At 40.9% G+C, this 26,886-nt stretch overlaps 1 protein-coding gene across 1 annotated transcript; it reads right to left on the bottom strand.

The window, feature by feature from the left end:
* Window positions 1-1,284: 1,284 nt before the first annotated feature.
* Window positions 1,285-25,582, bottom strand: LOC129723009 (sodium/potassium/calcium exchanger 4-like). Its single transcript, XM_055676923.1, has 6 exons — window positions 24,989-25,582; window positions 3,700-3,885; window positions 3,500-3,636; window positions 3,270-3,440; window positions 2,515-3,199; window positions 1,285-2,454 (listed from the first exon to the last, which is right to left on the bottom strand). The coding sequence occupies exons 1-6, from the start codon at window positions 25,065-25,067 to the stop codon at window positions 2,129-2,131; spliced, it is 1,584 nt and encodes a 527-aa protein (XP_055532898.1). The 5' UTR covers window positions 25,068-25,582; the 3' UTR covers window positions 1,285-2,128.
* Window positions 25,583-26,886: the final 1,304 nt, after the last annotated feature.

The following is a 26,886-nucleotide window of genomic DNA, read 5'->3' as shown; positions in this document are numbered from 1 at the left end:
CTCCAATAAATTTCTTTGGTTTCCAATAGTTTGTTGTTTCTTGCGTGAGCCGGAGCTTGGATTTTCAGGTGGTGATCGATATGACACTACATTGGAAATAGAGTGACGCCGGGGAATCGAAGAGTAACATCTACGTCAGTTATGTCAGTTATACAGTCGTGTCTTGGATATAACCTCATACTAATTTTTCCTTTCCGTTTGACTTTCCGTTTTGACCACAAAAAAGACTCATTTCGACCTATTTGATAGAGCAAAACTTCAAAACCAATGAATCAGCAAGTGAAGTCTCAAAACACATGCATTGCGACTCTTGGTTGTACGTTCCATTTAATGAACCTGTATATAAGAGAAATGTCAAGGCACTAACCGTTAAGGCAACCGTCACACCAAAACGAATAACGGCAATGCAAAATTATACAACTCGCCTGTTTTGATGTTGACAGTTGCCTTAGCGGTGGATGTCTTGGTGACTCACTAGTGTATAGACTGACTAGTTCTACTGCAAAAATAAATACAAGCGCCTAGCCGTCATTTGTTTTGTTACTTTTAGTTTGTTGCTTTTTCTGTCTAGTTATAACATAACACGGTTGGTTATAACAGACAAAAAATTTAAGAAAGTGGCTCAACAGCAACACATTTTTTTTCATTGCCAATTATTAAGGATTCAGTTTTTTGACATTAACTGGGGCAAGCAACCAGCTAGCGTTTATAGACCATAATTCAAAATAATCCACGTTATTACCGATAAAAGACATACAAGATAATCAAAAAGCTCCTTTGTGCATTTCACCTTACTTCACCTTTCACCTTACGTTTCAACAAATTAATCTTTAGTCTTTTTCACTAAAACCCAGATGTTTTTCTTTTATTTTCTTGTAGGTTTTTTTTTCAATAACATCGATGAACCATTGACTTCAGCTATGCTTTCACGAAGTAACACAATGTTATACGCGCTAGAATATTTATGTTTTTTTTTTTTTTAAATATGATGGTGTAATTATTGTAGCGAAAGAATAGAAAAGTTATTTTGAAATTATTGTTTTGCATTGAAATAAAAGTTCGTATTTTGATACACCATTAGGCACAAAAAATGTGCATTGTTTTATAGGAGTTCCCAAAGGTTTTTGTTTCTATTTATGAATCAGGTAGTGACTTCAAATGAACTAAAAGATGTTGATGGAGGATTACGGATAACAGTAGAATCTTAGGAAGTATTTTTAGAAATTAGGATTTTCTTAAATTTAAAATATGGTTTTGGAAAGTTGATCACTGAAAACTTTATGATTTGAAATGACCACTAGAATCGTTTAACATTGTCATTATTCCCGAAAACAGCTGGAATTTCAAAAATGTTCTAGAGTTTAACCATCTGACATTTCTGACTTTTTAATAACATTTCTGTTATAGCTTCAACTATTAATACAAAAAAAACTAGAGTTTATTTGGAAGTTTTGCTTTGTCTAAACCAATTTGTTTTTTGCATTGGGTATGTATACTTTCAAGTTGCAGTATTAAATACCCACAACTAGTTCCTACACAAATTTTCTTTGAAGCCAAAGGTTTTTGAGCTACAATAATTTTAATAAAGTGTATGCTAAAATGCATATACTCTTTTAAAACAATATTTTCAAGTCTAAAACCTGTGAAACATATTCAGTTTATTGAACCAAACACGTAAACAAATATTCATTCGAATAATGTTCATTTCGGATTTCGCGGATTCCAGGTTATTTTGACAGGAAAAGTTTTAAAACTTATTCTTACTTTTGATATTGTAAAACTCTTCTCTGTCATTTGTTGCTACGCTATTATGCAACTGACAACATTCATTAAAGTGTGAAGAAAAAACATTCATTAAAGTATATGAACGTTTACTTTCTATAATAAATGCTCGTAACAGCCTAACAACATAGCAACAAAAAATAGAACCGTACCTAATTTCTTAACCCTCTAGTTCCCAAGTTAATTTTCAGACAGACTTCGAAAAAATCACTATAAAACTTTATAAATATTTTTTAAGTATTGATTGAAGCTGATTGGAGGTTTAACTGAAGACTGTCTAAAGGCTACAGGTTTAAGTATCTCCAAACCACCTTGAAAATGAGTTATCTTTGTTCTAGTACAAAAATTAACATATATTCTCTGAAGGAAAGAAAACATCTAGTTCGACTAATATCATGAAAGCAACAATTAGGAGATAACCTAAAAATAATGCCAGTCCAACCAACTTCCGCAAATTATACCTGGCCAAATACAGTACTACATATAAAATGGCTACAGCCAGAAACAAAGCAAGCACAGAATATTGCATTCCGTATGAGTTGATCTCCACGTATGCTCCAGTAGTAGCTCCTCCCATCATCATGTTTTTAATGAACCAGGGAAGTCCGAGTGAGAACAAGATTGCTAACGTATTTGCACCCAGTGAATTCGATACGCCCATTGCTCCGTTTCCTATGAATGAAGAAAAAGCTGTAGATTTTCAACTTCAGAACTCGATACACTCAGCCATACCTTTCCTTATCATTGTAACGGCTGACACGGCTTCCGGCATGCATCCACCGAAGGCGAGAAATGTTAGTCCCATCACTGTTTCCGGAACATCGAAAGTGCTGCCGATAATGGACATCATCCAGAAAACCATATAGGATGTGCCGCCGATCCAAGCTATGCACATGATGAATGTCAACGGGTAAAGCTTACGACAGGCCCGTGGATTTGGTACAGTCAAACAGACAAGTATTCGAAACGGCCAGGTGTAAAACCACCAGATGATGTTGTACCACGATTGAGTTGAGATTCGAAAAAGTCTCATACCGATTGCGGTATTTTCATTTGATTCACTGGGGCTATGAGGGATCTGCTTTTCTTCCTTAGGTATAACTATGCTGGTGTTAATGGCTTCACCCAAAACAGCGATAGAATACTTTCGACCAGCTTTATGGTCTGTAAATTCATTTCTAGTATCGGTTTCTAATCGCTTACAAAGATTCCAACGGGTTTCGATGAGGTCTACGGCTATCCGTTTCATTCGATCGTTTTGAAACATTACGAAGAAGTACAAAATGTACAAAACGACGAATACCACTGATTCGTACCAATAGACCCGTTCATCCCATAAAAAACTGACGAGAGAACTCGTGGTAATAAGGACAATTATTGAGTCCCTAGTTAGCGGCCACCAATCTAATTGAACGTGCTAATGATAATAAAAGAAAACTTAAGTATGGTTAACCAAAACAGTTTTCTGTTACACTTTTGATACATACACTTTTCGTTAGCAGTCCAACTAAAGCTGCAACTCCCAAAGTGTTGAACAGCATGGATCCCATGATTGTTCCGAGACCCATATCCGAATCGGCCACTAGCGTGCTGATTGTGTTGGTGAAAAACTCCGGCATCGACGTAGCTGAGGCCATGAAAGTCGCTGCGGCGACATCCTGATAAATAGCGGCTTGAATAGATTATTATCCTATGCGTTTAAGAAAAACAAACAAACCTCCGATAGGTTCAGATCTTCGCATATGCACTCGACCGAAGGAAGAAAATATTCACTGCAAACGAAAGCCAGAATGGTGAAGAAATAAATAGCTGCCAGGAAATGCAGTATGATTGCACCGTTGAGTCGTTCATTTTCTGGAATGTATGAAAAACAGAGTTATGAAAAATCGCTCGATTCGTACGACCAATCGTACAAACTCGAGAAATAATCTGGAGGAAGATCATCCATGGAGGTGGTCAGTACGCACACCATCGGCGACAGAGATTCGTTTGCCCCTGGAATAAAATCGATGCTGGCTCGATCGTCGAAAACGGCCATATCTGTCACTCCTGTGGACAGATTTTGCCTCAGGTGGTGCTTGAACACATCGTGGAATGTTGGTACTGCAAAAGATGACAGGAATGCGAAAATTTGTAAGTAAATTTTTCTTTATTTTCCGGTTCAGTGTAACTTTGATAATCTGAACCGCTTTGTTCCGATCACATAAAATACATGTGATTGATAAATGTGTAAGTTAACCGACAGGGCTACTAGCTTGCTTGAATATGTGAGTGAGGTATTATAACACATGCTAGTACTTGAGCAGTGTCATTGTCAACCACGCCGGCTGACTTTCCAAGTTCAGTCTGGATTGTACACTTGTATAAATATACAACAATTGATGCATCGATAATATCACATGGCTTACCGTTACATCATTTTGGTCAGATTTTATTATAAACAGCATTCTTCCATGCATCGTGTTTGCCGTTTTCATGGAAATAATACGAACAAAAGTTTCAACACGCGTAAACATGTAACGTAAGCGCATTTCACGCAACTTCGCGAAGATATTCGAAGCAAATTCACACAGTTGCCTGCTTCTGATAAATATGTTAGTGTTTTTTCTCATACAAGATCACGATTTTCCTGAAGGGTCTATTAATTTGATTTTTGCAATGCGCGATCACTAAAAAACTGAATAATCTCTGCAATATTTTATTCTCAATAGAACAATATATTATTAGTTCCGTTATATATAACAGAGGAGTTTCTTCGCAGTCTTAAAAATGTGAAAAGAAAAACGATATTTTTCTCTTACACCGACGTTTCGAAATATCTATATGCTTCATCAAGCTTCGAGAGGACCATTCTCCTGTAAAGTGGCTCTTCGAATAGAGCAATAATTGTCAAAAACAGATATTTATCAACATTATGAAAATTATACTAGAAATTCGTAGCACTCTCATACTCATTGTCATACTTTCGCTTCGTTAAAGTGTCTAGTATTAATTTTCATAATGTTGATAATTATCAGTTTTTGACTATTATTGCTCTAGCCGAAGAGCCACTCCACAGGAAAATGGTCCTCTCGAGCCTTGATAAAGAAGAAGATTATTCGAAACGTCGGTGTAAGAGAAAAATATCGTTTTTCTTTTCACATTTTAAAGACTGCGAAGCCGAAAGAAATCACTCTCGGCACCGTTGTTTTTCGAAAAGGGTGACGACAAGATGATAGACTATCGTGCTTGCTATTTAACATCGGTTTGGAAGGTGTGATTCGTAGGGCGGCAAGCATGAGACATGGCGTGACTGTTGAGGACCGGTCTGATCAGTTTCCTGTAGATGGTCAACTTGTTGCTGTGATGAATTCTACTCAATCGAAGCATCCTCCAGAGCAGGCTTGTAAACGGTCACCATTTTCATTTGATCTCGCTTCCTTAGCGTGCGTCACAGTCGGCTTTCGCTCGTAAATGTAAAATAACCAAACCATCGCCACTCAGCTCACAGGAAGAAAAGGATAGTCAAACGACACTCGCGTATCAAAGAGATGCACACTGTCAATCGTTTAGCGATGTTATTTCGGCCTATTTCTGTCTACTTCGTTCATTCATGTTGAGAAATAATATTACATGATCAATGATATAAATAATTTCCAGAACACACGCACTCAACGTGCGTAATTCTCATTTCTAGAAAAAATGTCAAAATACGTTTGAGGAAAACAACGTCGTGATGGCGATACTCATTTGACATGTTTGTTTAAGAATGTATTCAGACAGCGAGCCTTGGTAGCGTCAGAGGAAGAAGAAGACGATTATCGCAGTGAAAAGTGGTTCTACCGTGACTATTTCGAAGCCTGCTCCAGAGACCACAGTCTGCGTGATTTCCTGCCATAATGCCCCGGTGAATTTCTCTACTCGTTTCTTTGTCAGTGGTTACCAGTGAGCCCAGGTACTCGAATTCGTTGAGGCAGAGCCCGGTAAATCCAGCACTCAAGCTTGTCGCCCTTTTTGTAGATGGGACACAATACTTTCCATCTCTGCCCATAATTCAGAAATTAGCTAATATGCCATTTTCACCAAAATCGGGAAAACAGTTTCTTAAGACGGTTAACACCCTAAACAAGGTCCCTACGGAAGCCGATTGTCAAAAAATGCATTTGGGAAGGCAGCAGAGGTGAAACAATTTTGGCTAATATCCAAAATAATTGAGAAGTTGGCTAATATCCAATATGTTTCTTCCTGTGGCATGTTTACGAACCAGTGTATTATTACTGTACTTTGTTTCATCCAACTTTCGAAAATGTGTTGTAGCCTAGTGGTTACTGGCGACAGGTAAGCGATCGTAAGGCCCTTGCATCAAATTTGACTATTTACGAACAATATATTTGATGCAACAAGAATTTATTTTCGGTGCTGCGAAACCCAATGATCAAAACGCGTGACTTTTTTTCTTCTGTCATAAATCTTTACATTCTTAAAAATGCTATTTAGCTCTTTGATTAGAAGTAATATTGAAGATTCAGATTTCATTTTAGATTTGATGAGAAAAAATAGGAAAGTGGATTGTGAGATTATCATAAATAATAATATTTTCGTTATATGTATTGTTATATTGTTGCACGAAACAATTGTCTCGTCGTCCTTTTCGCCCTCACTTGTGCTTCCGTGTTGTTCTACTAATTTACAAACAATTTTCATTACCAACGAGCACGATATAATTCACATCGTACGGATTTTAGCCAAATTGCACACCGGTTTGTCGACTGCCCTTTGGTATATAATTGAAAAAACGGCTACTGCGTTAAAAATACGTGGCGGATGGAATTTTCCTGCAGATTTCTCTGTTTCAACTCAACGGCAAGATTCCAGCATATATGAAGTAGGGTGATGTAGTCAAGAAAAAAATTGTCATCGGCAGTCAAAATATGTTGTACCGACGAAAAATTTTAAAATGCGTTTTTCTCGATTTGATGCCTATGGCATATTAGCCAATTTTTGAATCATGGGCAGATCTACTCCTCCGGTACTTTTTAAGGGCTATTCCCACTGCTTCCGTTCCGGGACCGGGCCGGAACCGGGCCGTGGCTGTTCCGTGTGTCGTCCGGGCTCGTTTGAGATTGATTGCATGCGTTCTTATGAACGCATTCACACCGACGCGCCGTGCCCAGACCGGGGCAGCGTTGAGTTGCCGTCGTGCTGCCGCAGTGCGAGAGAAAAACTATCGTTGCCGACGATACTTTGTGTTGGCCGGAGAGTGCACGGAAGGCACTCGGGTGGATGCGTGTATGTAGTAGTGACATATTTCGCGCGGAGTGAGCTGCGGTATGAAAAAAAGAGAAAGACGTTCTTTCACATACACACATCAACATTTCTCAGCCAGAGCGCAGCGCAGGCACGGTGCAAGCGCAGTGTGAATGCATGAATAGTCCCGGACGAGCCCGGTCCCGGTCCGGTCCCGGAACGGAAGCAGTGGGAATAGCCCTTTATTCCTATCTAATCTTGGCAATGACCTAGTAAATGGGTATAACCAATGTTTCTTCATCGTATTTCAGCTGCTCACGGGAAGGTCCATTGTTTTTCAGCCAGCCATCAGAGGCTAGAATCCTGTTGTCCTCTGCTCGTGTAACAAGATCAATAACTGGACTATCCTCGCGCTCTACTGCATCACCGTTAAGATAGTCGTGTTGCTTCCAACTTTCAATCACCTCCTCAAACTCCGTATGGAGGTTATTAACCAAGCTTCTGCACATATCAGCTTGCGGCACGTGGCCATTGCGAAAGTTATCCAGCTTCTCGTAGATCTTTCGAGTGTCAGCTTAGTACTGTTCTTCCATTACTTCGCGGTCTCGGTCTTTTTGCTCGTGGGTATCGTTCCATGTTCGCTCTCGTACGATGTTGCTGCATTCTCACCCGTGAATATATCAAGGATTAGGGGTGGGTGAAACGGCTCTTTTGCAAGAGCGGCTCTGAACTGACTCATGGTTCACAATGATCACGAGCGTTGACAGTTCGTGTTGTCTCGGTAAACTTCGGGTTCGCGCGAACCAAACAGTTCTGCTGCGCCCAAAGAACCTTGGTTCTTTTTCGTGAGCCGTTCGTTCTTTCGCTCTTTTCTAAGAACCGGTTCATATGAACGGCTCGTGAGCCGTTCGCCCATCCCTAGCGAGGATGAAAAGAACGACGAGACAAGTTTGCACCTCGAACTGAATATAAATTACCGACCACAAGACCGCCTCGAAAGTTTGACTTATATTGTATACAAACATTACTAACTGCTTGGTGTATATTGTGGTGGCAATGGACTTTGACAGTTTTATGTAGAAGTAGTGTTCAATGTTTCGCCCTCACGAACAGTTAGCAAATTTTCGATTTCGGATAACACCCGACCTCGACGTTTTATACATTTCTAATAACCCGTTCACATGATGTAATATTGCTTATATTGATTTCAAATCCCATACTTCAAATTTTCCGTGAAAACTAGATGTATGTATGTTTCAAAATACGCAATATCCCGTGATATCTGCTATAGTGTGAACAAGGCATAAGACATTTGGCACAAAAAAAAACTATTACAAAATGTGCTTTTCTTCAGAAGTCGAGAAAGTGAAATTTAGACCAAATACTCCTGAATTCCGATTGAGCTGAAATTTTGCATTGCTTTGGATATTTAATTTACCATTTTGGATCTTAGCCAACCTTATTTCATATTTGCTACCTCTGCAAGTGCACTTTTTGAAAATTGGATTCCGTAGGGACGTTGTTTACTATCGTTGTGGGTGTTTACTATCAAGCACCAATTTTTTGATTTCGGTAGAAAAGGCATTACGCTTATTTTTCAACTATGAGTAGCGGGGTACTCGTTAACTCAAATATTGCAAAAGTTGAATTAAATGTTCGTGTATATGCCGTGCTGCATTCTGTTCTGCATGGTGTCGCGCTCGCCATTTTGTTTATTTGAGTTTGTGCTGCGGATGTTCCGATTTTTTTATGAATTGGGTTGTTCAGCTAGGGTAATCGCTCCATTATTCATCTCAACAGCTTGGTGCACCTATATTAATATTATTTCTCTCATTTGTCCAATTTACCGTCAAATTTCTACAAATTTTTGAAAGTAAATCTATTTGCTTCTCGATTTTCTCAAGTGGCTAAAAGTTTTACGTTGAAAATATGGTAAAATTTGACGATAAATTGATCAAAAAGGCGTGATGAGATCAATATAGGTACTGAGATGAATATAGGAGCGGTTACCCTATATCAGTTTTTTCTATCATCTGAAAGATTTCAATTTTCTAAGTTAAACGTGATTTAAAAAAAAATTCTATCATTGTCCTTCGCTTTTTAAATCACGATTTGAAACTGCTTGAAATTTGCTCGAAACCGCTACAATGACAGTTCGCCCATCTACTGTATCAATTGTATTAGTTTATCTGTATTACTTGGATTAGTTTATCTGGATTAAGAGCATCTGCACGCGAGTTTTAATTTGTTTGAATATTTACACGCTTATCTGACTTTACTAATTTTTCGGGCCACTATGACTGATTTGGCCGCCTGTGACCGCTGTGCAAAATCCGTCAAGAAGGAAGACGAACTTCTTAAATGCATGGGCTTTTGCGATCAAATCTGCCATATCCGCTGTGCCGGTCTCAACGCGCCGTTCATAAAGGTCGTCCGAGATAAACACAACCTGTTTTGGATGTGCGATGAGTGCGTTAAACTAATGAAATACACCCGATTTTAAAGTGTCGTTTCAACCCTCGGGAACGTGGTCGCTACTGTCCTTGGCGACCAATTACACAGTTTTTCGGAACTCATGGACGAAATTGTTAAAAACAATCAGCATGTAGCTAAACTTGCCGATAAGGTAATCGCTGCAACCCCGGTGCGAATAACAAATCGAGACCGTCCCGCTAAGCGTCGTCGCGGCGAGGCAGAAACTCCAATCGAACCGGCTGTTGGTACTAGACACGTTGAAAATCATGACAGGCTAGTGGCTAATTCTCCACCTGATTTGTTTTGGGTATACCTCTCACGTTTTCACCTTACCGTGACCGTCGATGTCGTTGAGAAACTAGTCAGGGATGGATTACAGACACGGGATGCAATCAAAGTCGTCTCTCTGGTAAAAAGGAACTGATCTTCAGTCACTGAACTTTGTTTCGTTCAAGGTCGGTGTTCCCCCTGAACACAAAGCCATTGCCTTGAGTCCTGGTACTTGGCCACAAGGGATCGTTTTCAGGGAATTCGCCGACACACGAGGTAACTCCACAGTTTGGTTACCTCCCACCACCTCCGCTTTCCCAGCCACTCCGGTAACAATTCCCAACGGAAACATTGCTACTGGGACGGCATCCGCTACCCCTGTTTTGCCCGCCCCTTTTGGAGGAACTGCGTCGGACAGTGCTTCAATACAAGCATCTGCAATAGAGGAACCCTAATTAACCACGCTCCATCACCGAGACGCAACGTTATCAGCATTTCCCGCCAGCGTTCATCAGTCGTCCCGGTCCTGCGTGTGGGTTAGGGGAACGGAACTTCCAGATCGATGTCTGCGGCAAGTATGAATTTGTTAGCAATCCTTCATTTGTTGATGCGCTACGCGTTTCCAGCCCACCGACAACTGACTTATCGCTCCTGAACGATCAAATCACTGACTCCCGCTGTCATGACAGCTCTCTCACAAGACGACATCTTTCTTCAACTGACACTTCAAGATTCAACGTGACACCGGGACGCATCGATGTTGGCATCATGGATGCTCCCTACCTCCCCGCCGCAGTCGGGCAATTCCAGCCAGCGGCCATCAGTCGTCCCGGTCCTGCGTGCGGATGCGAGGGACGGAGCATCCAAAATCTCAGATCAGGCAAGTGCGCAAACGTTAACCATAGACCATCCACTGGCTCGCTACCCGTTTTTAGCCCGTCGACCAATCCGAAGACGAATAACGTTGACCATGGACATGATATACTTCTTTATTACCAAAACGTGGGTGGTATGAACGCTAGCGTCTCCGACTATTTACTAGCATGCGCCGACAGTCCATATGACATCATTGTTCTGACCGAATCCTGGCTCGACAATCGAACACTCTCTCGTCAAATCTTCGGACCCAATTACGAAGTTTTTCGTTGTGACCGGAACCCTAAAAATAGTCGCAAAACTTCTGGTGGTGGAGTTTTGATCGCAGTTCACCGTCAACTCAATGCTTCTATTCTCGAACACGATGATTGGTCGACCGCCGAGCAAGTGTGGGCAGCAATTAAACTCGTGGAACGCACGTTATTTTTGTGTGCTATCTATGTTCCTCCTGATCGTACCCGCGATACAGACTTACTTCGCGCACACATGTCTTCGGTTAACACCATCATTTCGAAGACGTCCGCAGTGGATGACGTAATTATCTTAGGCGATTTTAATTTACCTGGCATCACTTGGCAAGACCGGGGTAATGGTTTCATGTACGCTGATTTCGGCTCGCTCAGCTTGTCACCAGCTACTAACGAATTGCTAGATAGCTACAGTACCGCTACTCTTCAGCAATGCAACAGAATCACCAACGAAAATGGGCGCTTTTTGGACCTCTGTTTCGCTACTGTGCGCTGCCAAGCCCCTGAAGTGGCTTTGGCTCCTTCTCCGCTCGTTAAACACGTCATGCATCACGCGGCCTTGCTGGTGTCTGTCCATCAGAAAATCTCCTGTGCCGAGACTACGGCACCGACATCCGTTTATTACGATTTCGCCCGTGCCGTGCCGTATTGACGTCAATGCCGCCGCCTTAACTATTTCCCATATTCTCAATTACGTCATTGATCGACATGTACCGAAAAAAACTAACTCCGATCAACAGCGATTGCCATGGCTGAACACTACGCTACGACGTCTAAAATCAGAGAGGAAAGCGGCCTTGAAAAGGTTTTCAAAATACAGAACTCTACCTCTACGGAACCACTACTTATCGATCAACACTCGCTATAAACAGCTAAGTCGCTCCTGTTTTCGAGGCTTCCTTCGGACTGTCGAGCGCAAGCTCAAACGTAACCCCAAATCATTTTGGAAATATGTGAACGAACAGCGAAAAGACGGCGGCCTACCATCAAGCATGTTCTTAGACGGTGATACAGCGAATAGTGTTGAACAGATCTTCCAACTATTTTCGCGGAAATTCTCTAGCGTGTTTGTAGACGAAAGGTTAACGACGGACGAAATTACTTCTGCGACGGCACGTGTTCCTTTTCTCGGTCGTGCATTGACTAACATTTCCATCGACGTTAGCACGGTTACATTAGCCGCCTTGAAGCTCAGGTCTTCCATATCTGCTGGGCCAGATGGCATACCGTCCTTTTTCCTGAGAAACTATATCAGTAGTCTGGCTGCTCCAATGAGTAATCTCTTCACCAAATCCATCAGTTTGGGTGTTTTCCCCTCGATCTGGAAATCGGCATACATGTTTCCAGTACATAAGAAAGGGAACAGAAGAAACGTTCATAACTATCGAGGAATCTCAGCGCTTTGCTCTATCCCGAAGCTTTTTGAGCTCAGCGTGTTCGAACCCACTTTCTCGTACTTCAAGCAGTACATCGCAGACGAACAACACGGTTTCATGCCCAAGCGATCCACAGCCACGAACCCACTGACTTTGACGAGCAGTCTCAGACGGACGTTATCTACACGGACCATTCCGCCGCCTTTGACAAACTGAATCACGAGATCGCCGTTGCGAAGCTTGAAAAGCTCGGCATCGGAGGCCCCCTACTACTATGGTTTAAATCCTACTTGACAGATCGGCGTTTAGCAGTGAACATCGACGGAGTTTCCTCGAATTCGTTTTCCGCTCACTCCGGCATTCCTCAAGGTAGCCACCTCGGGCCACTGATTTTTCCTATTTATCTGAACGATGTCAACTTCCGGCTTCAGGGCCCTTGACTGTCCTTCGCTGACGATCTGAAGCTATTTGCAAAAGTGAAGGTCCCATCAGATGCCGCTGCACTCCAGGAGCAGTTATCGATTTTCGCGAAATGGTGTGTCGACAATCGCATGCAATTGAACGTCGACAAATGCGAGATTATAACGTTCTCAAGAAAGCTTAGCCCAGTGAATTTCGATTATAAGCTATCAAATACGCCTCTACGACGCACAACCTGTGTTAATGACTTGGGAGTACTGCTCGACTCCAAACTCACATTTAAACAACATATGACCTTCACCGTCGACAAGGCCAGCAGGAACCTGGGATTCATAATGCGCATTGCAAAAAATTTCAGCGACATTTATTGTCTAAAGTCTTTATATTGCGCTTTGGTACGATCCAGCTTAGAATACTGCGCTTCAGTGTGGAGTCCCTACTACCTGAACGGAGTAAACAGAATCGAGGCAGTACAACGACGGTTCATTCGCTTTGCGCTCCGTAGACTACCGTGAACTGACCCCTTTCAACTACCAAGCTACGAACAGCGTTGCAGGCTTATCAATTTGGACACCCTACAAATTCGTCGGGATGTGATCAGAGCTATATTCATCTCGGACGTATTGACTTCACGGACAGAGTGCCCGGCGATTCTCGAACAACTTAACATCTATGTTAGACCACGTATGTTGCGAAATAGCCTGTTTCTTCACGTGCAAAGTAGACGAACAAACTACAGTAGCTTCGGCACGATAACCGGTCTACAGCGCCATTTTAACCGTTACGCATCATGTTTCGACTTTGAAGCCAGCCGCGAAGTACTGAAGAATCGATTTTTAACATTAGCACGTAGCACTTAGATTAAGAAAATCAGTTGGGCCACTAGGCCTGTTGATGTATTTTTTACAAATAAACAAATAAACAAAATTGGCCTGCTCTTAAACAAGATACCAACTGTCATTGTAGCGATTTAGAGCGAATTTTTGTTTTTTATTTAAAAACCGAAGGAAAATGATATAAAGTTTTAAAAAATCACGTTTCACTTAGAAAGTTACACTCTTTTAGATGATATATAAAAATCGGAAATCCGTGAATAGCTAAACAACCCAATTATACAGGTTTGGATTACCTTAGTGCATCCGAAACAATAGACCATTTCACGAACTGACAGGTGTCACGGATCCTGCTGATGTTGATGATGCTTTCACGTGCATTATGTCAGCGTTTCCAAACTATCTGTCAAAATTTCGTTCATGAATAAAGTTCACAAACTTCTCGTGAAATGGTCTATGGGATGAGCGACAACGAAAACTCTTAGTAGAAAAAAACCGCCAAAAGAGTACACGCGGTAAAAGAAGATGGCAATAAACTAGAAAAGCCGTATCGTTAGTAGATGTTGTGAACGAAAACTCGTTGAACATGATTGATAAACCAGGAAACGCAAACAAAACAAAATCTCCATAAATATAGCCAAAAAAGGTCGTAAAAAGCTTATACCGAACAAAAATCGATTTTTTGTTGAATCGATTTTTTAGGCTCAATTTTCTTATAAAACGATTTTATTGATATTGATTAATCGATGCGGGAGAATCGATTTTTTTTTCAAAGCTCGCCCATTGCTACTTTTGATGCTTATGAAAATCACTCAGTAGTATCGGAGGTGTTCTGGATTGTTCTTCTTTCTCCGAGCTACGTAGCCACGCCCTAATTGCAAAAATCTACTCTGAACTCGATACAAAATACACTGGAGTCGCTTTTTACGCGGTCGGTTGTACCGCATTTAAAAGATTAGATTAGGTATATTTATACTAAACTTATTTGATACCGCGTACAAACAATCTTCCGAATTGAGTAAAAATGATCCGCGTAATTGCAAAAATATCCCGTGTATAAAAACGCATAGAAAAAAAAACCCGCGTAAAAAGGGACCCCAGTGTACTGCGTGTAGAAAATTCAGCTTCAGTTTAGTTTGTTACACAATAGCGAGTGGAGTATACTGCCCATAAAAGCATAAGAATCACATATGGAAATGCTCACAATTGAGAAAATTGCAAATGAAGTTCTAATTTTGAATTTATAATGAAATAACGATGATTTAATTAAAAGTATGTTTAATTCAACATTCCATGTTTCCATGAGTTCTAAGAACTTTTGCATGAATTCCAGGCTTGGAAATAAATTATAGGACTCGTTTGCCTTTATTTTCTCTCTATACACAAAAAATAAAAGCATATCAGTCTCCACGCATTCTAAGACGGTTGCAATACAGCGATTTGGTTTCAACGGATAGCAACATAAATCAGTGCATGTTTTTATCTCAGAGCAATCACAGCTGATAGACGAAAGCTTGTTCTACATAGAGTCTACAATGAAATTCCGAAAAAAGTACACAAGAAATTTATGCTGATTGTTAGGTCACACTCCTGATCACTTTACTTCCACACATCCCAGATATTAAGAAGGATTTCTAGAAACAGTTTCCATAAAAACTTCACTTTATCTTTCGATTTTTTTCGAAATTAGACATGAGTTTTGATCAGTTCTTTGTCTCTAGCTTATTTTTAATAGAACTTTGCAAACATAAACTGTGTTTTAAATGATTCAAGTCAATGATATTTTGATGTGAACACTTTTCTTTTAACTGATGACAAATGTGAAATGTTGTTTTTAAAGTTATTTGAATATATACTTAGGATGGGACTCGTATGCCTTTATTTTCAATATGGGACAGGCAAGGTTTGGTATTTTTCCAGTAATTTTCAGAACAAACTTTAAAATTTCATCAAGCCATATGAAAACTTGAACAAAATTAGATACATTGACGGAATAAACTTGAATTTGCCTAAAAGTCATATGGGACTCTTATGCTTTTATGGGCAGTATAGCTGTTAGAGGTACGCGACATTGAGAAACGAGAGCTGCATACGAGTCAACTTCCAGGCACTGCGGAACATGTTACACTTTTATTTTGCATACGGCAGCAACAGTTACCATCGTACGCTGCAGAATATTTAGCTGGCACAGCTACTGGAGGGCACAGCGGAGAGCAAACTTTATTATGCGCGGTCAAGCAAAATATTCAATGCTACCGTGCGATTATCAGCGTTCTGTAGCACGAATTTCTAACTGAATATTATGGAATCGGTTCTTTTTAGAACTATAGATGCTTGAAGATAAGAGTTATGAGAATTTTCGCAACTACTACTAGTGTAAAATTTTCATGTATTCATGCATCGTTAGTTTTACAATAACGACCATCAAAAATAAACGGTAGTGTTGCCTATGAACAGTTTAGCTCAGCATATAATATCGTCAGTTGAATTCAATACTGGCACAACTAAAAATTCATAGTTTCGAGAAAAACGCGTTTGGAAATTTGCGCCGGAATTTTTTTTTCATTTTCGTGAAAAATTCCTATTTTAAGATTTCCTATTTTAATTGAACTTGTTCGGGTCTATCATGTGCATATAATAAGCAAGTGATAAGAGTTGGAACTTCATTTTTCCGTCTTTTTAGGGATATTTTAGCTTTGTGCAATAAAGGCACGTCTACTTATATTTCTAGAAATATTGTGAATTTTGAAACGGGTCTTTATGAGATGAATCGTTTGCCATCAATAACTCAAAACTGCAAAATTTTGAGTTGTACCAGTATTGAATTCAACTGACGATATATATTTAGTCCAACGTCACCATTTCATACAACCCCTAGGGCTGTTTACCTTATAGTATTTAAAGTAGAATACTTCTCTCAGGAAGTTCGGCTACATAGGGATTTGAAATGAAAATCTAAAACCAAAAAAATCCAATTTCAAATGCTAATAAATCGGTGGATATTCGATGGATTTCGTTTGTTCTTGCAGCAATAGATTGGAAAATCTTCTAAGATTCTCCCCAATCGAAGATAATTGTAATTTTATTATTCAAACTATTGTACTATTGAAAATAGTCGAGCCTTGTCAAAACGGAAACTCCGACCTCTGATTGGTCGTTATATGATTGCTTCCCAAGCAGGGTCGACAGAATCATATACCTTGCAATTTGAAATATGTTATTTGGCCTATATAAGAGCCTGTTTCAGCCGGAGCCACTCATGATAGTTCTTGACAGCGACAACAGCAGTCATTCCTTAGTAGCAGCAGTAGCAGTGCAGTGGATACCAGCGATAGCGAATAGCGGCCACAGCTGTGGCATAGCAATGGATAGCGCACTAGTTGCAGCGGATGTCAGCATCGATAGCAGCTGGGTCAGCAGGGACAGCGGATACCAATAGCGATCACAGCTGTGGCATGGCTACGGATAGCGTAGCAGTTGCAGCGAGTATCAGTACCGATAGCAGCTGATGCAGTGAGGCACGTTAGTGAAATGCAGTCTCTGTGCTATGATATGCATAAAAATCAATTTATCGCATAACCAAAATTTAAAAATTGTCAAGCCCAAATCAAGTAACTTACTGTATTATTGAAAATGGTCAATCCTTGTTGAAGCGCAAAATTCGATTGATGTGGTTAGTCAACATTTATTTACTAGAAAAAATTTCTGACACGCAAGCAGCTGGGTTATCTTTCTTGTAGAAGTATTCTACTTCAACCTTGCGGTCGTGGCTTTGCACACAACCCTCCTGTGTTTTTTTTTCTTGTATGAACTTCCTAACTGCGGCCAGAATCGTTGATCTATTGTGAGATATGCCCGGGTGTATGCTGTATCCCGCACTTCTATTATTGGCAATGCCGCTATTGAGAAGTTGCATGCCTATTATTTTTGTTTCATTCGTGCTTGTGAGTAGTGTGAATTTACTCTTCCTTTTTACACGCTATCGACTCTGTGGTCCGAAATCTTTACTCGCACTACGGTAGGTTCGAAGGATGATGACGTCAGACCTGCCGTAGATTAGAACGTGGTCGATTTGGTCCCCGGCAACTACTTATTTACTTGCCAGGTGAAACATCCCGTAGGATTTCACCTCCGTCACAATGTTACGCCAATGCACTCGGTCTATGGCAGCTTGTCTCCTGTTTTTTGAGCGTCCTACATTTCCGAGACCTTGCTCCTATTGGTCCAACCTCTCAGCTCGTTGCGCGCCTCTATGTCTTGTATCGACCGGATTCGAGACGAACAGCATTTTTGCGGGATTGTTGTCCGGAAATTCTTATAACATGTTCAATTCATTGTACCCTTCCAGTTTTAGCGACTTTCTGGATACTGGGCTAGCCGTAGAAATGCACCAGCTCGTGGTTCATCTTAACATGGTGATCAAACGCTGTTTTGAGCCGCACCATCTTGGTGAAAAAATGCTCGGGCTGGCGAAACATTTCCTCTACCACCGAAGTACGGTTTACGCGCCAATGATCGCGTCGCTTTTTCTCACTTAGCTATTCTCGCGTAACTTTTCAAAAGGACCTAAGTAACAATAAGAGATTCTCTACTCTCTTACTCTTCTTCGCTAATTACAGCGTTATTATAAAAGATTTCAACGATTTCTTTCCACAAATCGAAAGATTATAAATTACCATCAAAGAGTATCATGTAAGATGTAAAAAACAACTTAGTTATTGATAAAAGAGAGAGTAAACAAGGAGAGTCTCTCAATCAGGATTGCAATGTCGAAGAAGCGTTTCCATGCTGAAGGATCTGACGTCGAATATCGACCATTTTTGATTTGACATAGCAAGCTGAGTATTTTCCAAGAGTGGACAATTTTTTTATTTGTTGGATTTTAAAAATTGTTGATTTTGATCGAAGCTCTTTCTCGATTTCATTATTCAAAAACTTCAAGAAGATCCCATAATACTCGCGGTTGATTGCTTCCTTTTTAAAGGTATTCGATAGAAACTATCTGATGAGCATCTTAGAAAGCCGATGTCATGCCGACGGATGATAATTATTTTTTATCTTCTTCTAAAACGGTTGCCGCTGCCGTTCGGGTCCATTGTCTTCTTTGTGGAAATAATATTGGTTTTCAGTCCACTACTGTGATGCCCATGCCGAATTTAGAACTTCCGGGCAAATCTATTTGCGAAAACGCAATGCGCCCATGCCGAATTTTCCTTACGAGTGTCCAAAATCAAATTGCTTCTTTCGGTCGTTGTTGCCCAGGTTTTTGAAAACATAAAGAAACAACTTGCAATTTTCACCATCGAAATAGATTTTCATGGTTGGCGAATGGTTGGACACGTGTCACTTGAGTTCCTATTGTGGTCATTCACCTCTGTCCAGCAACTCCTATCCCAACCTCCACGTGGTGCCGACCGGGATACGAGTAACCTTAGCGGAGATCGGGTAACCAACCCCGGTGGAAACTTTGGTCGTATGCTGACTGGGCAGGGGGAACGTACGCGGCTGTTTCCCCATGTTAGGGGCGGCGTACAACAGCGTCTGATCAGGAGCGGGCGGCTGAATCATGAAACGCGGTGTCTCGCCAGCTATATCAAAGACGGCAGCCCCGTCGCGAGACTAGGTATCGCAGCCCTAGTAAGGCAGCATACTGAATATTAAATACTACGAACAATCCAGATATAAATACGGAACGGAATAATCGGCATGGACCTAGGCGAACGAAAAAGGACAACGATTATTGGAAACTCGGTACTTGGAATGCAAGGACTCTATTCGAACCGGCACGCGCAAGTATTCTGGCTAGAGAGCTGCGGAAGGTGAATGTGGAGGTTGCAGCTATCCAAGAGGTGCGGTGGCCGAAATCGGGAGAACGCGAATTCCGAGCAGTAGATTCTATTGCGGACACTTCATTTAAGTACCACATCTACTATAGTGGCGGCGTGAAAGCAGAAAGAGGAGTCGGTTTCGTGCTAATTGGAAAACAGATGAAGCGTGTCATTAGATGGAGGCCGATCAGTGACCGTATATGCGTGTTAAGAATTAAGGGCAAATTCTTCAAGTACAGCCTAATAAATGTGTACGCACCGACCAACGAGAAACCCGATGACGAAAAAGAGGAGTTCTATGAGCTCCTGGAAAAGACATACAATGAGTGCCCAGGACACGATATAAAGATTGTCATCGGAGATGCAAATGCACAGGTCGGGCAGGAAGACTTCTTCCGCTCCGTAACTGGTAGGGAAAGCTTCCACTCTATTACGAACAACAATGGCCTGAGGCTTGTTAATTTCGCTGCAGCTAGGGGGATGGCTATCTGTAGCACTTGTTTTGCACGCCGGAACATACGTAAGCACACCTGGACTGTAGCAATTATCGGGGCATAACACTTCTCAATACCGTGTACAAAGTTCTCTCCCGCATCCTGTTTCACAGACTGAGGCCGTTGCAGGAGACCTTTGTTGGCGAGTACCAATGCGGTTTTCGAGGGGGACGCTCCACGACGGACCAAATGTTTACCTTGCGACAAATCCTCGATAAATTTCGAGAATACAACTTGCAGACGCACCATCTGTTCATAGACTTCAGGGCAGCGTACGATTCAGTCAAGAGGAATGAGTTATGGCAGATTATGATGGAACATGGCTTCCCAACAAAGCTGATTAGGCTGATACGTGCCACCCTTGAAGGTTCTACATCAAGCGTCAGGATAGCCGGTGAGATATCGGACTCGTTCGTGACGTTAGTTGGTTTGAAGCAGGGTGACGGGCTGTCGAACTTATTGTTCAACATCAGGGCCTTTTACGGATTACGTAACCAGCTAAGGTCCCGCAGTCTGGAAATCCGAACTAAACTTGCACTCTATAAAACACTGATTCTTCCGGTGGCCCCCTACGGCCATGAATCATGGACGCTGAAAGAGGCTGATCGGCGAGCTCTTGGTGTTTTTGAGCGTAGGATTTTGCGTTCAACCCTTGGCGGCAAACTAGAAAATGGTGTTTGGCGCAGACGCAGGAACCATGAAGTGTACCAGGCATACAAATCGGCGGATATAGTCAAGCGGATAAAACACGGCAGGCTTCAGTGGACTGGGCATGTAGCGAGAATGCCGGATGAGCGTCAAGCGAAGGCTATATTTAGCAGGAATCCCGATAGAGATCGACGACTTCGAGGTAGACCCCGCACTCGTTGGATGTGTGCTGTCGACGAGGATGCACGCGAAATACGTGTTAGGGGCGATTGGAGGATAGCAGCCCAAGACTGAGGGACATGGCGACGTATTCTGGATTCGGCATTGGATCGATAATCGGTCTGTCGCCTTTGAAGTAAGTAAAAGTAAGTAAGTAATAGGTTTTCATAACAATTTTCTGTTAAAAAATATCGGATAGGCCTACTGTAACCGCTGATATTTATACTACTGCGCATAGCAAGTCAGTCCCACTCATATTTTCAGCAAGCCGAGAGAAACTGGCTACGATGTAAATAAGTGCCAGCGATACGATAGTCAAAAAGCATCGGCTGTTTTTTGCGCTGGAAGCTGATCACGGTACATTTGGAAATGCTCAGCAACATATAGTTGCGTAGGCACCAGTCGTTGAAAGAATCGAGAAACGTTTGAAGTCTACAACAATCATCATAATTCTCAACAATTTGAAATATTTTAGTATCATCAGCGTACAATAGTCGTGTGCCAAGTGGTAGAACTTTAGTTACATCATTAATGTACAAAGAGAAAAGCAGCGGTCCAAGAATGCTGCCCTGAGGAACACCAGAATTGTTGCTGAACCAAGCGGATTGCGACGTTCCCAGCTTTACCGCGATCTGTCGGTTGCGTAGATAAGAAATGAGCCATTTAACCAATCCAGTAGAAGTTCCAAGCGTGTCGCATTTTGCACAAAGTATTCCATGATCAACACGATCAAAGGCAGCTTTCAGGTTCGTGTAGACAGCATCAACCTGAAGTCCACAATTTATACCACGCAAGCAGAGTGAAGTGAATTCCAGCAAGTTAGTGGAAACGGATCGACCAGGGTAAAATCCATGCTTAACAGTAGAAATATAGCTTTTTATGCTGAACATAAGATGATTGTGGACAATTGTTTCAAAAATTTTTGAACAAACACACAAACAAGAGATCCCACGATATTGTTCCACATTTCGTTTATCATCTTTTTTGAAAACCGGAAACATCAAAGATTCTTTCCAACTGCGAGGAAATTGATGACATTGAAGGGAAAGGTTGAAAATAGCGGCAAGCGGTGACTTTAAAACTGCAGCGCATTTCTTCAGAATTACGGCAGGAATACCATTGGGTCCAGGAGAGAATGATTGCTTCAGGTTGCAAATGGCTTCAGCAACTTCTTCGTTTGAAATTGTAAAGATATCGGCGCTAAATGTGTCACTAGGAGCAGGAAACATGGCTTCAGCAATTTCGGAGGATGCACACTAGACTGGGACACGGTTATATGGGAAAAAAGCGATGGTGTTATTTATTCGCTCCCATGCAATTTTTGTGTTCCTTATGGGTCCTATAACGACTGTGTAACTTTTCAGATCGATCTGTGAAGCATCCGATTTGCGCCCGATTTTTGAAGCTTCCATACGATTTTATATGAGAATAACCACTTTTTCAAAACTTTTTCTATAGAGATGTTCAGTTGCCTCCTAAAAATATATCAATACATGATATTTATAGGAAATTTTTCTGGAAAAAACTCTTCTGAAGACCGCAAGGCGCTACCTTGCTTGTGAAAAAAGATATTCACCTCAGACTGATTGAATATCTGACGAACGGCTCACCATTGAATTTTACTAGCAATACTGCTGCGGCATGCTGCAGCAAATTCAACCATGTAATGAGAAATGATATCGCTTAAATTTATCTTGGAGCTTCCCCGAAGATACTATGAGCAAAAATCACACTTTTAAAATTAATTCCACGCGAATTTATTTCTCATACTTAAGCAAGTTTGCAATAGCAGCATTCTGTAGCAGTGTTGCTGGAAAATTTCAATGGTGAGCCGTCCGTCAGACATTCAATCTGTTTGGGGTGAATAGCTGTTTCTACGAGCATCGTAGCGCCTTACGGTCTTCAGAAGAGTTTTTACCAGGAAAATTTCCTACAAATTTCATGTATCCATATATTTTTAGGAGCCAACTGGGTATTTCTAGAAAATAAGTTTTGAAAAAGTGGATTTTTCCATATAAAATCGTATGGAAACTTTAAAAATCGGGCGCAAATCGGGCGTTTTACCGATCGATCTGAAAAGTTACACAGTTGTTATGGGACCCATAAGGAACACGAAAAGTGCATGAGAGCTAACATTTATTTTTTGTCCCACCCTAATGCACACTCGCTATTGAAAACACCAGCAAAATACTTGGCAAATAGAACGCATTTACTGTCATTCGTGGACGCTACATTATTTGACAAAAACATGCTAGATGGTAATCCATCCTCCTTACGTTTCGAATTAAGAAACCTTTCGTTCTGCGCACGAAAGACGAATATAGACTTCTGTTCAGGGCTTTATATGATCGACTGGCAGAGGTGAAACGGATCCTATTGACGGGGTTTCTGTTTCTTTGATAGGCACGCAGAGTTGATTTGCTTATAGCGAGGACGAACTTTGGGAATATATAAATGTATAAGTTCCTGAATCAATGCAGTAAATCCTGACACGGCCTCATCCAAATTCCTACACTGGTTGATAAAGCTCCAATCGATACCTCTCAGTGCCAAACTAACAGATGGGACGGACTTGCTATGCGCGGCAGTATATACCGCAAAAGATCAAAGCAATGGGCACAGCCAGAGGCTGACAAAGTCATTTTCAATTGACAATTATCAGGTTATAGTGACGCTTTGACCCGACCCGTTTCAATTGAAAAGCTTTTGTATCATTTTCGAGCACTCCGTGAGTCACATGACACACAGTCGAAAGCTCTTGCTGTGATTCTGACAACTGAAGGGCTTGGAATTGATACAAATGCTTTTCAATTGAAAGCGGATATTATCACTACTCTCACATGACGAATCTCAATTGAAAATGGCAATTAGCGCTGACGGAGACAGAAGGCTTCCATACAGAATATATATATATAGGAAAGAGGAAGGAAATATTGATCGGAACTTGCGTAACGTATTTATTGGATGCCATTGCCGTTCTAACTACGGTCTGCGGTATTAGAAAACTACCATCAAACGACAAATTAGCAACAAATTAGCTCCGCATTTTCAATTGAGACGCTGAAGGAAAGGAAAGAGTCTCTCCCTCCGTCACCCTCTCCGTCGATTGAAATAGTCATTAGTTTCATTTGAAATGATCCGAAAGGAGAAAGAGGGAAGGAGAGAAAAAAGTGATTCGTTGATAGTAGCCAAAAGGAATCAAGGGAAAAATCGAAATGACAGCGCGAGTATATCAGTTTCATTGTTTTGTTTCGAAAATGTAGAGTCCTGGTCACAGCGGTTTAAGTCTTACAACAACAAAAATCCAAAAATGAAATCAATATCAGAGTTGAGAAAAGAAACATGTAACATTAACTTTTAAACTGGATGAGCCATGAAGAAAAATCAAAACACTGAGAATAAAACAAGCTAAAAACATACACATCTGTAAAACAAAATTTTGCGACAGAATGCATGTAACTAACCTAACCTAAAATAGATTAGCTTCTACCGTTGCGCGAGGGATTTTCCTCGCCGATAAAGAGTGAAAAGTCCCGCACCGGGGTCCCCGTAAGTTTGCATTCTTCGGACCAAGTGTCTGGGGGGGGGGGGGGGTGACTAGACCCGGATCACTTGAGATCGATCGCACGAGGAAGTAATAACGGTAGATCAATAGTATCGGTGCTTGGCACTACAGTCACGCACGGAAAATAAACAAAAATAAAAAAAATCTCATTCCCAGTATAAGTACTAGCAGGGGTTTCTCCGGTAGTGTTTTACACTCTAATAGTGTAATACGATCGATAGCATTGTGTAAAGAAAGTGTTTAGTGATCGATTCCTTATCACATTCCGTTTGTGCTGCAATACAATTATCTCTAGTAATCAAACTGCATCTGGCATCTTTCGTGGATCTCATATTTTGGAACGATATTGTTTATACAATATGGCCATATTACTTTCGTAATTACGCAACGGACTATGTTTACAGCGATTTTATTTCTTAGAGACTGAACCCTACAAACAGTAAAGTAAAAGTCTAACCGAAAGCAAAAAGGAATCAACCATTGCTTTTTAGCTTTGAATGGAAGTTTGAATAATTCTACAGGTAGAATTAAAGAATCTTCCGGCTTCTAATTAGCGCCAATAATGTACATAACTTTTATTAATCAATAGGCTTATTGGAGAGAACCATGGTGTTGATTCATTAACTTTTACGAAACCGAGTTGTTATTCACTATTCTGAAAAACTTTTAATTCCAAATATACTGCGTATTTACTGGCGTTCTATCTGTTTACATTTATCATTGTTTACCGTAAACTGCGTCCAGGTTAGCTACGAACAGAATCAGCCAAAATGTAGCAATAACAACAACAACTACATTTGCTCTCATTATCACTGCGGCACTAATATATCAACTCCTATCAAACTGCGAGATAATCGCCACAAATTTAGTCACCAAATCTCCGCGTGTTCTCTCTTTCGTATTCCAACTCGAAGCACTTCTTATGAGTTCCGCATGAACCACCACCGGCGACGGGCCATCAATGAATGCTACAGGGAAGTCAAATTTCTTCTGTCTATAACTTGTTTGTAAATCACTCCATCCATTCGAAGATATCAGTTCAAATCAGCCGGGTCACTATCATCGTAAAACACTTAAGTGCGGTTGCATTCCTTTCAACAGCTCATCTGTCGTATCTATATGGACATGGGAATGACTCCACGCTTCAAACAGACGGGTGGCCACGCCGCCTGGCCGTTGTTCTGGAGCAATAATTATGGGCTATCTGTTGTCTAGTTGGGCTTTCGCCGCCCGTCATTAACCGGGACGAGTTCACCCGTGTAAACAAAGACACATTCGCGATTTATGGCTTTACACCACTTTCATACAGGGTGGGAAAATATGTGGAGCTGGAGCGAATTACATCAACGTTTTCGTCACCTTGAAGGCTTTGGATTGCGTTGTAAATGGCTTGCATGGAATTCTAGAAATTCCGGATGTATTTACAACGTACACAGGAAGCACTGACAATCCAACTAAGCTTTTTGTATAGTAGCCTCTCAGAGAACACATTAAACGTTGTGCGTTATTGTGGGTTGCCCACTCGAAATCGTCTTGTTTTGTCTTTTTAAGTTACAATGCTGTCGGAAGATCGATTTATAATATTTTTTCGGAGTACAAAAACTTTGCAGGTAATTGAGCACTCTCAACTTGAAAGTCTCAAGTACACTTAGTTTATACCGATTGCCCATATTGTCAATGGTTGCTACCTCGTGATTAATTCAGACTAGTGAATCAACTGAATCATGTTGGGAGTAACAAAGCATTTTCATTGTGGAATGTCGGTTAGTGAGCTGACTATTAGGATTCAATAACGGTACCGGCCAAGTCCAAGTCCTAGAATGGAGACCACCAATCCCAGACAGGTTAAAAGGTGAATAACTTTCCGACAGAAAGTTTCAAATCGACCGGGGACTTTTCAGATTCCGTGTATAGCAATGTATACTTTTGCATCTCGTTTAATCGAAACGTACCAAAGTTTAATTGAATGAGAATAGGTTATTTTTTCTCTTTTATTTTTCGCTTTTCGTTTAGTCACAGACTCGAGAGGAAAGATATTGTACTTTTACACTCCTTCTCGACATCTTCAGCGGTTATTGGGATCGGTAAGGCCCAACATTTCCTTGAATTGTATCTGCTTTAGATAGTCTAATATCTTAATGAGAATATCGGTGATCATGGATGCCGGCAGACAGTATCTATTGTTTTTAAGCAACTGGTAGTCACAAGGTACCTGACCACCCTTTCTAGTTCCTTTTGACCAGCTTCCGTTGGTGCGCTGACTCTTCGACTTGCAATTACAACGCTCGTTAAGGGCATCTTCAGCGGTGGTCCAAATCGTTGTTTTGTTCTATTTTTTGGAACAAACTCAAATTCATTGCTGCACCGGTGGTGTAAATTTTGTTTAATACCAGATCTAAATTGAAAAAATTTGAAACTGGTATACGTTTTGATCTATTTTTGTCACTTTTTGGAACAAGAAATAGATCGTTCTAAAACGCTTTGTACGCTACCAATAGGTGGGTAAAATGTCATATTTTAATTGAATACCTCATTTTTAGCTATTTACATATAAGCATTTTGCCTGAGTTGGGGATAAATAAAACAAAGATTTTTCATGATTATTCACAATTAATTTTTGTGGTTT

Source organism: Wyeomyia smithii, chromosome 2 (assembly GCF_029784165.1).
Source record: "Wyeomyia smithii strain HCP4-BCI-WySm-NY-G18 chromosome 2, ASM2978416v1, whole genome shotgun sequence".
In the NCBI taxonomy this organism is placed as follows: Eukaryota; Metazoa; Arthropoda; class Insecta; order Diptera; family Culicidae; genus Wyeomyia; species Wyeomyia smithii.
Note: the sequence above shows the minus strand (reverse complement) of the source record. Positions and strands in the feature narration are given on the sequence as shown.